This window comes from Lithobates pipiens, unplaced genomic scaffold, assembly GCF_037356315.1.
Source record: "Lithobates pipiens isolate NorthernLeopardFrog02 unplaced genomic scaffold, aLitPip1_a1.2 Scaffold_13, whole genome shotgun sequence".
In the NCBI taxonomy this organism is placed as follows: domain Eukaryota; kingdom Metazoa; phylum Chordata; class Amphibia; order Anura; family Ranidae; genus Lithobates; species Lithobates pipiens.
In genome coordinates this window covers 526,358,023-526,373,146 of record NW_027507718.1, presented here as the reverse complement: position 1 = coordinate 526,373,146, position 15,124 = coordinate 526,358,023, and the positions used below count along the sequence as shown (strand labels likewise).

Sequence of the window (15,124 nt, the reverse complement as noted above, 5' to 3'; positions counted from 1 at the left end):
CTGCAGCAGTCCTTCAGCGTTATAGGGACTAAGAGTTTTGTCACAGGGTGATTTAAAAAATGACAGGCAGAGGAAGAGGCAGGCCCTTCCGCTGGGGTGGTAGGGGTAGGGCAGGAGCAACAGCCTTGAGCCAAAGTGAGAAGTTGCAGAAGGTGCGTTCAATTACTTTAAAGGACGCACCAGACTTGGTTGAGTGGCTCACTCAGCCTTACTCTTCTGCACCCTCCTCATCCTCTCGATCTGCACCCTCTTCTTCACTCTCTGCTATGTGCACCCCCAAAGACACTACCACCAACAACACCACCACCACCACCACATACCTTCCGCTTGAGTCACAGGAATTATTTATTTAATTATGTCATATTTCTACTGGGGCTGCTTATGATATCCCTGTGCTGTGCTGACTTGCTCCTGGGGGTTCTTATTATGAGGGGATCCCACCATCCCTGTGCTGTGCTGACTTCCTACTGGGGTTGCTTACGGTGCTGCTGTCAGTGCTGTATGTCACGGTGCTGCTGTCAGTGCTGTATATCACGGTGCTGCTGTCAGTGCTGTATATCACGGTGCTGATGTCAGTGCTGTATATCACGGTGCTGATGTCAGTGCTGTATGTCCCGCTTCTGATGTCAGTGCTGTATGTCACGGTGCTGCTGTCAGTGCTGTATATCACGGTGCTGCTGTCAGTGCTGTATATCACGGTGCTGATGTCAGTGCTGTATATAACGGTGCTGATGTCAGTGCTGTATGTCACGCTTCTGATGTCAGTGCTGTATGTCATGGTGCTGCTGTCAGTGCTGTATGTCACAGTGCTGCTGCCAATGCTGTATGTCACGGTGCTGATGTCAGTGCTTAATGTCACGCTTCTGATGTCAGTGCTGTATGTCACGGTGCTGCTGTCAGTGCTGTATGTCACGGTGCTGCTGCCAATGCTGTATGTCACGGTGCTGATGTCAGTGCTTAATGTCACGCTTCTGATGTCAGTACTCTCTATCACGGTGTTGCTGTCAATGCTGTATGTCACGGTGCTGGTGTTAATGCTTTATGTCACGCTGCTGATGTCAGTGCTCTGTATCACGGTGCTACTGTCAGATGACTCTATCACGGTGCTGGTGTCATTACTGTATGTCACGCTGCTGGTGATCATCTCCTGCACCCTCCTCTTTGCCTACCCTGGTCCCTGACCTTCCCTCTCCTCCATTGCCTTCATGCGTTCCACAGTCCTGAATTGTCAGAACAATTTCCCAAATAAAAAAAGAATGCTTGTAGTTATCGATCCCAAATTCACCTCATACATGTATTATGTCATTGTCCAGGTGGTGGGACTACGTTTTCCCTCCTAATAATTACCACGTGGCCGCAAATTCGACATGAAGGTTTGCAAAGTTCGCCTCCCATTGAAGTCAATGGGGCCCGCGGCGAACGTTCGTTTTCGCGAACGTTTGGGTCCGTTCGCGTTTCGCGTTCGCGAAACGTCCCGTCGGAAGTTCGTCCATCACTACCAATAACAATTGGATTTTGAAAATTTGTTTTTTTTAGGGAAACAAGGATTGGTGATAAAGCATCAGTGGAGACACCTTTTTCCCATAATAATTTCCCTTCCTAGGAGTAGATTTCCTTTCACTTCCTGTTGTCTCCCTCCGTTACTTACTTTGTAAGTAGGAGTCATTTGTAAGTCGGATGTTTGAAAATAGGGGACCACCTGTATATACTATACGGCCTGCCCTATATACTCTGCAGAAAATTGGGCCTTGGGTGTTGGTGGTACCAGAACACTGTAAGCCCTTACATTTACTCTTGGTGTGCGTAGAAATGGGCCCTGCTGTGAAATATTATATCAAGAATTGCAATTACATGCCCCTGTTAAACAGGGGAAGAAAAACTGGGCTTTACGCAGTGGTGGTGGTGGCACAACACTGCAACCCCTCACAGATACTCTTGTTGAGCGCAGGAAGGAGCCCTGCTGTGAAATATTAGAGCAAATATCGTAATTACACGCCCCTGTTAAATAGGGGCAGAAAAATTGGGCCTCAGGCACTGGTGGTGGCTGCCACAGAGCGTAGCTGGCTGAGCAGGCTGTCCAAGTCACTCATGGCCGTGGAATACAGACAGGGGAAACACAAACTTCCTTCTTCTTTGGATCCACAGCGTGTCTGCTGCTGTGTGTGGTGCGGCACGTCTCCCCTCACAGCAGCCCCATCTTCCTGAAAAACAACCAGCCAAAAATAACCTTCCCCCTCACTTCCTGTAATTAACCCTTTCTTGTCAGTTATCACTGTCTCCCTTATCATAAAGCCCTTCGGGTTTGTTTTTTTGTTGCTATGGCCTTGTCTGAAATTGTGCACCTGGCTATGGGAAATACTGCGTGCGTGGCTGCAGGGCTAAAATAAGGAGAATACCAGCGGCTCCTACGAGGGTGGCGTCACATATATTTGATTTCTGATTTCGGGTTTAGACATGTTTTAATGTTTATAATTTAATGTATATAATGTTGTTTATCCCTCATCATCTGTCTTCTCTTACAGTATACAGCCCGTTAAGCCACCAACGTCCAAAGACGTTTAATTGTCGTGTTCCATTGACACTTGCGGAAATAGAATGCAAAGGTAAATGCTCTAGGAATTCTGTCATGGGTGCAACCCTTTTTGTAAGACAAAAAAAATGTATTCTTATTAGCAAAAGTGTGCCCAGCCCAGGACAGGTAAGTTTGTTGGGTCTGGCTGATGGTTAATGTGAAATGTAGCATGCAAATGGTGGGGGGGCAGAGACAGCAGAGGGGACACCTGTGGAGTAGAGGAGATTTTGGCACTGATGGTGTGGATTAGGTGGTAATGGAGATGGAGTAGTGACTGTCAGGGATGTACTCTGAGCTGAGGGTAAGTTATGGATACCTTGGAATTGGGGGCAGAAGTGGGTGAGGAGAAAGCATTGAAAGCTTGGGGCGAGGTGGTCAGGAAGAGATATGCTGTGATTGGAGGGTGAACTGACCGGGAAGGAAAGAGCTGTAAGTGGGGGGGGGGAGGGGTGAGTTGTGTCAGTTGGCCAGGGAGATAATATGACTGGGGGGAGGAGAAGATAGGGAGATGGTATGTGTAACGATATCACGTCTGAGCCAGGATATATTATAACTAGTTGCCATTTTGTGTGGAACGCAGCCATGACAGTTTGGCTGACCTTAGAATAATCTGAAACCCCCCTCCCTGTTTTAGGAATTCCACAGCTTGTAACATCTTCAAAAGGAAAGAGGTTATCTTAGCAGAGGAAACCCAACCAGGCTAGGTCAATAAACAAAGCTCAAGTTGCCTGGCAAGGTATTCCGGCCTGTCGTAAAACTGTCACCCTCTCCATGCAGAGAACTAACAGATCCCCGTCGTAAATACTTCCAACCAGATAGCGTGCAAACAGATTAGTAAAGTGTTGAAACTTTAACATTTTTTATAACTTTCAAAGCCATCATAGCACAGCCATAATATGGATATATTTTGTTTCCTCGGATAATTTCTAACATTTCAAGTCCAAACACCCCTATGTCAAGTCATATGGGAAGCCACTGGGACCCCTTACTCCTCCTAGGTAACCCGGAAATGGGAAACCTGTCATGTGTGGACTCGTTTTGAAGCAAATATCATGCTGATCACTAAAATGGATATCTGCAGTCTATAAACAATAGAGAGGCAGAGATATGAATATGTATAACAAAGTGTACCTGGGACAGGGTCATGAGTGTAGACACCTCCCAGCAACCAACCCCTAAACAAGATGACCAGACGATTGGTCACTGGTCGCTGTCAACACCCCCTTTGATTTGACAGAAAAGAGGAGAGGCCAAGGCAATGGGCAGTTCTCCTTTTACCATCCAAGCAGGAAGATCTGCCAAGTTTGAGAACCGATTACCTTTGCTTATCGATTGAACTCTGATCAACCCTTGGACATTAACTGCAAGTATACTTCCTTCCCAATTCTACCTTATTTCTTTGTGGCTGTATATTGTCTTTATTTTTTGAAACATCCTTTTTCTGTAAATGTTTTATTCGCACCAACCTTGACCTTTTCATAATAAATCCTTATGTTGAAAAGTGTTAACCTTGTCTTTAAAGCTCTTGATGCAAACTATAAACGAACCTGTCTCTAAAAAGGGCGCTACTGGGGTAGAGTAAGGCACTGAGCAGACCTGTCTGTGGTGGCAGTGTGTGTTGCAGGCGCTTATTCTAAACTTATAATTGGTATTGCTAAAATTACGAGTCCCCCCGGCTCTGTCTTTTAAACGGGGGTGGTGGCAGTTAAAGGGTTAATTGTGTAATTAGCCCAGTAACAATCGCTCTCAGGCTGCCCGCACCTAGATTGTGGTCCCGCAAGCTGGAAAATCTTTGTGCTGGGTGCAGCTGAGTGTGGCATTGTTACGTAAGTGATAACGGGGTGTGAGGTTGGCCGGTCCTTTGTCGCCAGTTAGGGAGGAGGGCAGGGATCTGACACCAGTGTTCGTCACATATTGGCTGGCAGCGTAGCGGGATAGTTTCGCATTAAGAGCATTCAGTGCATTGTTAGGAATTAGCTCTGCACTGAAGGATTGTAACCTTTGTGGAAACAGTCCTTAGAGACAAGCTGGTGCACATTATTTTTTTTTGTTTACTTTTTTTAAAAAGAGATATACAGCAACAGCTCCTTTCTACACCTTCTTCCTATCTCTGCTTTCTGTTCTATCTTTTCTGCTTGCAACATGTCTGGGGTATCAGCATATAAAAAGATGAGCAAAAATGAACTGACTGCTGAGTGCACAGAAAGAGGAATTGATGTCGGTGGCAAAAATCGTGATGGCTTGATACATGCCCTACAGGAGTTTGATATCCGTGCAGAACAGATCCTGGGGGAAACTGGACCAGAAAGGGTTTCCGCTACTCCAGAGCCCAGTGGTTCAGAGGCGGCCTCACCAGATGGGCATGCAGAGACTGACACTGGACTACCACGGATTGTTACCTCCAAGCCATCGCCAGAGCAGGCCAGCATCAGATTGCCTGGAACCAGAATATACTGTCCTCAAATGCAGGAAACACTACAACACCTCAGGGAGACGGATCCTGTGGCGTACCTGCAGTTTCTCGAGCGCCAGGCTGAGAGAGAGGCTGCGGAACGCAGGGCTGAGCGAGAGGAACGCCAGGCTGAGAGGGAGGCTGCGGAACGCCAGGCTGAGAGGGAGGCTGATCGTCGGCACGAACTGGAGATGGCTAGGCTCCAGCAACAGCGACAGGTTCAGAACCTCGGATCCCTAGAGCACAGGGATGACTCTCTGCCAGTGACCCCGGCAGCCAAATTTCCAGTTATGGAAAAGGACAGTGACATTGATGTGTATCTACTGTCGTTTGAAAAAATTTGCCGTCAGTGCCATCTGCCCCCAGCACAATGGGCCCGGTACCTGATGCCAGGGCTACGAGGCAAGGCCCTGGATGCTTATGTAGAACTGTCAGAAGAGCAAGGCGGTGATTATGAGGCCCTAAAGGCTGCAATCATCCAAAAGTTTCAGCTAACCCCGGAAGTGTACCGGAAGCGTTTTAGGTCCTTGCAAAAGGGGCCTGGGGACTCATACCTGGATGTGGTAAGTCGCTTACGCACCACATTCCGGCAGTGGACTAAAGGCTTGAAAGCCGATTCTTTTGAGTCCTTGGAAGATCTTATGATTGAAGATCAACTTTTGCACATCTGTCCTACAGACGTCAGACAGTTTGTGCTGGAGCGAAAGCCAACCTCTGCCAAAGCAGCAGCAGAACTGGCAGATACCTATATCCACTCTCGGGTATCTGACCATCGCAAGGCTCCTCCAAATGGCTGGAAAGGAGGGAAATCACACCTGGCAACCCCTCCTCTACCTACCAACCAAGTTCCTCAGCGGCCGGAACCTGCAGCTCCTGGAGCCAAAGCCTTTGTGACTGACAACCGCAAATGCTATAACTGTGGGAAAGGCGGACATCTCCGGACACAGTGCCCTGAGCAGAAGAAGACGACAACCCCTGGCCATCCGGCCAGCAACCCTTCTGCTGTGCTGCTCGTCGGTGGAAAACCTCCAGGAACCAATGCCAACTTGCAGCCAGTCATTGTAGGCCAACGAACTGTAACAGGCTTTCGTGACACTGGAGCCGAAGTCACTTTGGTCAGACCAGAGGTGATAGAAAAAACAGACATCATCCCAGAGAAGTACCTTACCCTGACTGGAGTTGGGAGAACCTGTTCCCATGTACCTCGTGCCTATGTTTTCCTGGATTGGGGTGCCGGAAGTGGGATGAGAGAGGTGGGTGTCTCGGAGGAGATCCCCACTGCTGTGTTGTTGGGTTCTGATTTAGGTACCCTTGTTTCTTACTATGCCCCGGCTAAGAGCACCCAGGATGCTCCCACGGAACCTTCTGGACCTACCAAGGTACTGTTTACAGATGTTGGGGTAATATCTGGGCAACCTGTGGATGGACAGAGGGAGGGGGAGGGGGAGTTGAAGTGCAAGGTCCTCCTTCAGAGACAGGAGAGGAGACCCCCTTGCTAGTGAAGGTACCTGATGTATGTTCCAATGTTGCTGAACTGATAAAGGTTAAATGTGATGATGATGACAATGATGATGATAATGATGTTGATGATGATGCATTGCCAGTATTGGTGGTCACTCGCAGTGCTGCAAAGGCAGCCGAGGTGCAGGCACTGATTGCAGAACAGCAGGAGGAGGTCTCGGGGCCCTCTCCCTGTTCTGACCCAGTGGACTCCACCTCTGTTGAGCCTCAGCAGCCGTTCTCGTTTGCCACAGGACTGCTGGCTGAGAGTTGTGGTCCTGCCTTTGAAACAGCACTGCAGACAGACCAAACACTAGCACAGCTCAGAAGTCTAGCTGATCGCCCCCCTGCAGAGAATGACAAACAAAAGGTCTACTGGGACAAAGGGAAACTGTATAGAGAAAGTTTGCTTGCAGAGGGGAATGAGGCTGACATAGGTGACAGACAGCTAGTGGTACCCAGTCAATTTAGGGGACAGCTGCTAAAAGTGGCCCATGAGATTCCCCTTGCAGGGCACTTGGGGATCACTAAGACCCGAGGGCGGTTGGTACATAACTTTTATTGGCCCAGGATGCTTGCTGACATAGCTGACTACTGTCGGTCCTGTGTTACCTGCCAGCGAGTTGGCAAGGTAGGGGATGTCCACAGGGCTCCACTAAAACCTTTGCCTGTGATTGACGAACCTTTTAAGAGGGTGGCAGTGGATATCGTTGGGCCTTTGGCCATCCCTAGCAGTTCAGGCAAACGTTATATCCTTACAGTTGTCGACTATGCCACACGTTATCCAGAGGCGGTGGCTCTCTCCTGCCTCCGGACAGACAAGGTCGCTGATGCTCTCCTGGGAATCTTCACAAGAGTGGGATTCCCAGCCGAGCTCATTAGCGATCAAGGCCCTCAGTTTGTGTCTGACTTGATGCAAGCTCTCTGTCAGCAAATACAGATGACGCATATCATGGCCAGTCCTTATCACCCACAAACAAACGGCTTGTGCGAGCGCTTCAATGGCACCTTGAAACGAATGTTGCACACCTTTGTGCACCCTCAGGGCAAGGACTGGAAACGATATCCGCCTCTTCTGCTGTTTGCTTACAGAGAGGTGCCTCAGGAGTCCACAGGCTTTTCGCCATTTGAACTTCTGTATGGAAGGAGGGTAAGAGGGCCCCTGGACCTAATTCGTGAGACCTGGGAGGGCAAGATTGCCGACCCAGAGGTCTCTGTTGTGGATTACGTCCTAAAGTTCAGGGATAAAATGGAGACGCTGCTGGAAATTGTGCGGGAAGAACACATGGTGCACCTGTCACAGGTCCTGGACCAACTGACAGCTGCCAATCTGACCGTCAAACCCAGTAAGTGTCAGATTGCCATGACCGATGTGCAGTACTTGGGACACCGGGTAGGAGGAGGCACCCTGAAGCCCGAGACAGGGAAGGTTGATGCCATCCTGGCATGGCCTACCCCCCAAACCAAAAAGCAGGTTATGTCTTTCTTGGGGACCGCTGGCTACTATAGGAAGTTTGTATGTAACTATAGTAGCCTGGCTAAACCTCTGACTGACCTAACCAAAAAGAAACTGCCCAAGGTGGTGTCTTGGAAACCAGAATGTGAGAAGGCATTTCAGGCCTTGAAGGAGGCGCTGGCCCGCGCTCCCGTGCTACAGGCTCCAGACTTCACCCGCCGTTTCCTAGTGCAGACTGATGCCTCTGCCTATGGATTGGGTGCAGTCCTGAGCCAGGTGGATGATGCTGGAGAGGAGCATCCCATCCTCTACCTGAGCCGGAAGCTGCTTCCCAGGGAAGTAGCATACGCCACGATTGAAAAGGAATGTCTTGCGATCGTGTGGGCTCTCCAGAAGTTACAAACGTACCTTTATGGACGGCACTTCACTGTGATCACAGATCACAATCCCTTGAGCTGGCTAAATCGTGTGGCTGGGGAGAATGGCAAACTACTTCGGTGGAGCTTAATTCTTCAGCAATACGATTTCACCATCCAGCATAAGAAAGGCAGCACCCATGGCAATGCTGATGGGCTGTCGCGACAAGCCGAGCCTGCAAGAGTCGGTTGCGTCAGGAGGGAAATTGTAGTTCCCTCCCATGCAACCACCTAAGGAGGGAGGTGTAACGATATCACGTCTGAGCCAGGATATATTATAACTAGTTGCCATTTTGTGTGGAGCGCAGCCATGACAGTTTGGCTGACCTTAGAATAATCTGAAACCCCCCCTCCCTGTTTTAGGAATTCCACAGCTTGTAACATCTTCAAAAGGAAAGAGGTTATCTTAGCAGAGGAAACCCAACCAGGCTAGGTCAATAAACAAAGCTCAAGTTGCCTGGCAAGGTATTCCGGCCTGTTGTAAAACTGTCACCCTCTCCATGCAGAGAACTAACAGATCCCCGTCGTAAATACTTCCAACCAGATAGCGTGCAAACAGATTAGTAAAGTGTTGAAACTTTAACATTTTTTATAACTTTCAAAGCCATCATAGCACAGCCATAATATGGATATATTTAGTTTCCTCGGATAATTTCTAACATTTCAAGTCCAAACACCCCTATGTCAGGTCATATGGGAAGCCACTGGGACCCCTTACTGCTCCTAGGTAACCCGGAAATAGGAAACCTGTCATGTGTGGACTCGTTTTGAAGCAAATATCATGCTGATCACTAAAATGGATATCTGCAGTCTATAAACAATAGAGAGGCAGAGATATGAATATGTATAACAAAGTGTACCTGGGACAGGGTCATGAGTGTAGACACCTCCCAGCAACCAACCCCTAAACAAGATGACCAGACGATTGGTCACTGGTCGCTGTCAACACCCCCTTTGATTTGACAGAAAAGAGGAGAGGCCAAGGCAATGGTCAGTTCTCCTTTTACCATCCAAGCAGGAAGATCTGCCAAGTTTGAGAACCGATTACCTTTGCTTATCGATTGAACTCTGATCAACCCTTGGACATTAACTGCAAGTATACTTCCTTCCCAATTCTACCTTATTTCTTTGTGGCTGTATATTGTCTTTATTTTTGAAACATCCTTTTTTCTGTAAATGTTTTATTCGCACCAACCTTGACCTTTTCATAATAAATCCTTATGTTGAAAAGTGTTAACCTTGTCTTTAAAGCTCTTGATGCAAACTATAAACGAACCTGTCTCTTAAAAGGGCGCTACTGTGGTAGAGTAAGGTGCTGAGCAGACCTGTCTGTGGTGGCAGTGTGTGTTGCAGGCGCTTATTCTAAACTTATAATTGGTATTGCTAAAATTACGAGTCCCCCCGGCTCTGTCTTTTAAACGGGGGTGGTGGCAGTTAAAGGGTTAATTGTGTAATTAGCCCAGTAACAATCGCTCTCAGGCTGCCCGCACCTAGATTGTGGTCCCGCAAGCTGGAAAATCTTTGTGCTGGGTGCAGCTGAGTGTGGCATTGTTACGTAAGTGACAGCGTGGTGTGAGGTTGGCCGGTCCTTTGTCGCCAGTTAGCGAGGAGGGCAGGGATCTGACACCAGCGTTCGTCACAGTATGACCAGGAGAATTTGTGAAATGGGTGCGAGGAAGGGGCTGTGATGTTAATAAGATGGGTGGGAGGGAGGTCCTATGACCAGGGAAGTTGGTGAGATGGGTGTGAGGAAGACACTGTGATATAGGGCAGTTGTCTCCAAACTTTTCAAAGGGCCAGTTTACTGCCCTTCAGACTGTAGGTAGGGGGGGGGCAGATTGTGGCCTGTGGGAGAGTGGAAGTGCTGTGTTATAGATCTTGGTGAGATGGGTGTAAAGGAGGTGCTGTGACATGGGAGGTGAGGAGGACAGGAAGGTGCTGAGATATGGGAGGTGAGGAGGACAGGAAGGTGCTGAGATATGGGAGGTGAGGAGGACAGGAAGGTGCTGAGATATGGGAGGACTCTCAAGTCCAGTTTTGTAAAGATAATGCCAGATTTAAATCTTTGGAACAGTTCCAGGGCCAAGGGAAGAGGATAGCATTTCTTCACTGTGACCTTGTTTAGATCACGGTAGTCAACACATGGTCTCAAAGAATGATCTTTTTTTCTACAAAGAACATACCTGCATCGGCTGATGAGGTAGGACAGAAGAATCCTTTCTGTAGGTTTTTGTCAATGTAGCCCTTTAAGGCCCCTAATTCCCTTTCAGATAAGGGGAAGATATGTCCAAAGGGAATTTCAGCTCCAGGGAGAAGCTTGATGGGGCAATCATGGGGTCTTTGTGGGGGGGGGGGGAGTATTTGCTCCTCGTTTACTGAAAACATCCAAGTATTCATTGTAAGGCTTTGGAACCACTTGGCACAATTCCATGTCTGAGTCCATACACAAAGTAACGTATGATGGAGGTGATGCTGTCATGCAGTGTTTCTGGCAGTATGGTGACAGGAACTTGACATTTCCAGCATTCCAATCAATGTGTGGGTTGTGGGCCTTTAGACAGGGTAGGCCCAAGATGACAGGAAATAATGGTGATGAAATTGCATCTAAACGCAGCAGCTCCTGATGGTTGGTGGAGGTGATAGTCAGGATTGGTGGTGTTTCTTTAGTTACAAGTCCTGATTTGATGCAAGACCCATCGGCTAGGAATACGGTGAGTCCTTGTCCTCTTGTTTGTAGCGGGATATGTTGCTGAACTGCGAAGGACAGGTCAGTGACACAGCTACAAGCCCCCAAATCAATAATTGCGGTCACCGACGTGATTCTTCTTGAAAGCTGGAAAACAGGCAGAGCTATTTGAGCTGAGTTGGCAGACAAGGGTGACTGGTTACCTGAAGAAAGGGAAAGACACCTACAAGGCTTAGCTGGGCAGATGCGTACATAGTGACCAGCTTCTGTGCAGTATAGGCAAAGGTCATTCATTTGTGGGCATTGAAGTTCTTCTAATGAAGGGTGGATCAGGCCCAGTTGCATAGGTTCAGAAGCAGAGGTTCCGGAAACCAGGTTGGGAGGAACAGGAATCCTGGGCAACATTCATACCGGATGGAAATGTTGTGTGAATCTTTCAGATCTGCTTTCACGTAGGTGGTGATCAATCTTGATTGAAAGAGTGATTAAAGCTTCTAGAGAGCTTGGCATGCCAACCCAAACAAGTTAATCTTTAAGGCCCTCTGAGAGACCCAAACGAAACTGGTGATGCAAGGCTGCATCATTCCAATTGGTATCTGCCCTCAAGCATCTGAAATCAGTGACATAGTTCTTGACCACTCTGTGGCCTTGCTGGAATGCATGTAGAGCTGCCTCGGCAGTGGTGGTCCGCTATGGGTCATCATACAGCTGTGGCATGGCATCAAAGAATAATTGTATAGTATTTAGTTGTGCATTATTCTCTTTCAATAATCGGTGGGCCCAGCACTTTGGTTCTCCTTGAAGTAGGGAAATTATGAATCCCACCTTGGTGGATTCCAGGGAAAAGGTTTGTGGCTGTAGAGTAAAGTAGAGTTGGTATGCATTGCAGAACGCTATGAACTTTGGTCTCCGGAGAATCAAGCAGAATCAGAAGTCAGAAGTGGAAGCCAATAGACAAGCTGGGGTCAGGGTATGAAGCAGACAGTTACAGGTTAGGGATAAGCTGTATCAAGATCAGAGGTCACATGGAATCAGGAACAACACACAGAATCTATAGATCAATGAGTCCATACAGAAGCCTGTATAAATAGCCCACTTGGCACCAGCATTAGTGACGGGTGCGCGCATTGATGCACAAGTGCACATGCGCATGTGCCGATGCACGAGTGTGCATGCTAATGTGCACTCCCAAGCCCACGTCTATGAACATCTGCCCGGCCAGTTGCTGGTCTGTGCATGTGCATATCCATGCGCTGTGAAGCGGCATCTGTACTATGGAATGCCTTCCCTGACACTAGCTATACACTGTGCACATGGTAGCTGTAAGGGAATGGGGTGGAGAGGAGGAGCTCTTAGTGCTGTGCTCAATATGTGTACCATGCGGGATAGGAGACTGTTGGCAAGCATCAGGGATGGTGGAGGGCTTGGAAGGGGGGAGCCCACCCCTCCTCAATACCCCCAGATAAGGGCATGATATTACCACTGTGCTGGAGGTATGTCTACTAATCCATCTCCTGTGATTGGAGCAGTACAGAGCCTGCCCACATAGGCAGTAGTACCATGCTCTGTCTAGGGGGTTCCTTCTCACACCCTGAAAAGTGCTAGAGGAGCGCTGGAAACTGCAGGAGTGGTGGGGGGAAATTGCAGGAGGCCCCCCTATGCACCTGGTGCACCTAGACAATGCCCAGGTTGGCCCATGCATTAAGACAGCCCTATGTTAGAGGAGACAGCTAGCTGAAGGGGAGGAGGAGCAGACTTCCACTCCTAAGCTGACATCACTTCCGGTATCAGTTTCGGGTATCGGAGCATTTTTGTGAGTACTGATACTCATGAAAATGCTTAGTATTGGCACAGATACCGATACCGGTATGGGTGCAAGCCTAAATAAAATAGAAAAAAAATAACCATCTTCTGAAAATCAAGTTTCGATTAGAATACATTTGAATAGAATAGAATAAATATTCTATCACGTATCTGGGAATACAGCTGCCATCCAAGCTCTCGGATCTATACACGATGAACCACCTTCCCCTTCTGAATAAATTATCCTCTGACCTCACTTCATGGAATAAATCTTTATTTTCCTGGTTCGGTAGGGCGGCGATCCTAAAAATGAAGACTTTACCAAGAATGCTCTATATATTACAAACGATACCTATACAACTCCCATCCGTATTCTTCAAAGCATACAGAAGCATCTGCTCCAGATTCCTATGGGGGAACCGCAAACCCAGAATTAGCTTTTCCCAACTTTCCCGCCCAAAAAGACTAGGAGGAATAGGTCTTCCAGACCTCCTAAATTATCATATGGCCATACACCTTACAAGAATAGTAGACTGGAATGTGCACTCGGCCCATAAGGATTGGGTTTCACTTGAAGCATCCTTCACAAACATGTATCTGGAATCCCTTCCTTGGATTCTCCCTAAACATATTCCCCAAAGTTTAAAACAACACCCCCTAATTGGATCCACGCTAGAGTGTTTTCGAAAATTATGTCACAAAACCCCAATATCCTCCATTCCGGGCCCACTAACACCAGTCAAACTAAACCCTGATTTTCCGCCGGGCTTGCATAGCAGATTCCTCACAGAATTATGGCCACACGATCAGATGAGGGTTCATCAATTCTTTCACCAACATAAACTACTCACAGCTTCCCAGATATCTACCCAAGGAGATAAACCACCCATTCCTCCCTGGACATACCTATTGCTGACGCACTTTCTAAAAGCCCTCAACAAGGACATGCAATGCTCTAGGCAGCTCACACCCTTCAAAAGGTTATGCACCCAACGTTCACCACAAGCCCACCTAATAGCTGTCACACATGAGCTCCTCTTCGCTAATTTACCAGCTAATGATAGCCTGTCATGCAAAGCATGGGAGAAAGACCTTGCCATATCGCTCTCAGAAGAGCAATGGGAAACAATCTTCCTAAATGTCCATAAAGGTTCCGTTAACGTTAATACCCAAGAAAACGGATATAAGATCCTAACTAGATGGTACCGTACACCTTCCCTCTTACACAAAATGAACCCAGCCATATCAGACGTCTGTTGGAGGTGTCATCAAGAGAAAGGCTCCCTACTCCACATCTGGTGGTCCTGCGCTTCCCTTCAGACGTTTTGGAAGGAAGTTTGCCGGATCACATCCCAGGTCACCTCATACACACTTGATTTCACCCCAGCCCAATTCCTTCTCCACTACTCATCCTTATCACATCATTCATATCATAAGTCATTGGTAATGCATATGATTAATGCAGCAAAACAATGTGTCCCTTTATTCTGGAACTCCAATTGCGCACCTTCACTCAAGGACTGGTTTCTCAGACTTAATAAAGTGGCTGAAATGGAAAAACTCATCCACATTGCACGGGATACCCCCACAAAATACAGCAATAAATGGGCCTGCTGGTCTCATTTTCAGTCAACACCGGAATATAGGGCTATAACGGTTTCACCCACGCAGAAGAGGAATTAACAAAAGCCCACTCTTAGGCATTTCACCCGGAACTCCACTATAACCTCCTTCTCTGCCCTCCCCCCTTATCACTTGTAGGACCTGACATACAGAAGATCATCCCTACCCCTGGCACTTCGGTCCCCTATTGGACCTTAGAGGATTGGGGGAAGCCAGAGATGCCCTCCCCCCCCCCCCAACATCCACCCTTGACCCTGTCTCCTTTCCTTTGTCCTCCCCCCGCCCATTCCGTACCTGGTCCCTAATACATTCCCCTGTCTTCCTTATTTAGGCACTTTCACTAATCGGCACCTTCCATCTGCCGGACACGTATCTAGTTCATCCCTTCCTATTTACAAGGCCCAAGAATGAGGAGCAAATACCCATTACATGATTAGAAGAACGCCAGACCTCCCTCCCACTCGCGGGGTCCCATATAGTCAAAATTCTTAAGCCCCCTGGATTAAGCCCCCTAGACTCAACCACAGCACACCTTCCTATAATTATGCCCCCCCCCCACTCTAATGTTTTCTCTAATGTTTTATACCCCCTTCACATTCTATGCCTATCTACCAGG

The 15,124-nt window shown here is 48.0% G+C and overlaps 1 protein-coding gene across 1 annotated transcript in view; it reads left to right on the top strand.

Moving 5' to 3' along the window:
• Positions 1 to 14,919, top strand: part of LOC143975947 (uncharacterized) — a 115,169-nt gene extending 100,250 nt beyond the window's left edge. Inside the window, exons 17-20 of the mRNA XM_077478476.1 lie at positions 2,523 to 2,698; positions 4,832 to 6,403; positions 7,570 to 7,870; positions 14,840 to 14,919. Of these exons, the coding sequence (XP_077334602.1) occupies positions 2,523 to 2,698; positions 4,832 to 6,403; positions 7,570 to 7,870; positions 14,840 to 14,919 (2,129 nt within the window). The remainder of the gene's footprint in view (positions 1 to 2,522; positions 2,699 to 4,831; positions 6,404 to 7,569; positions 7,871 to 14,839) is intronic.
• The last annotated feature ends 205 nt before the right edge of the window (positions 14,920 to 15,124 follow it).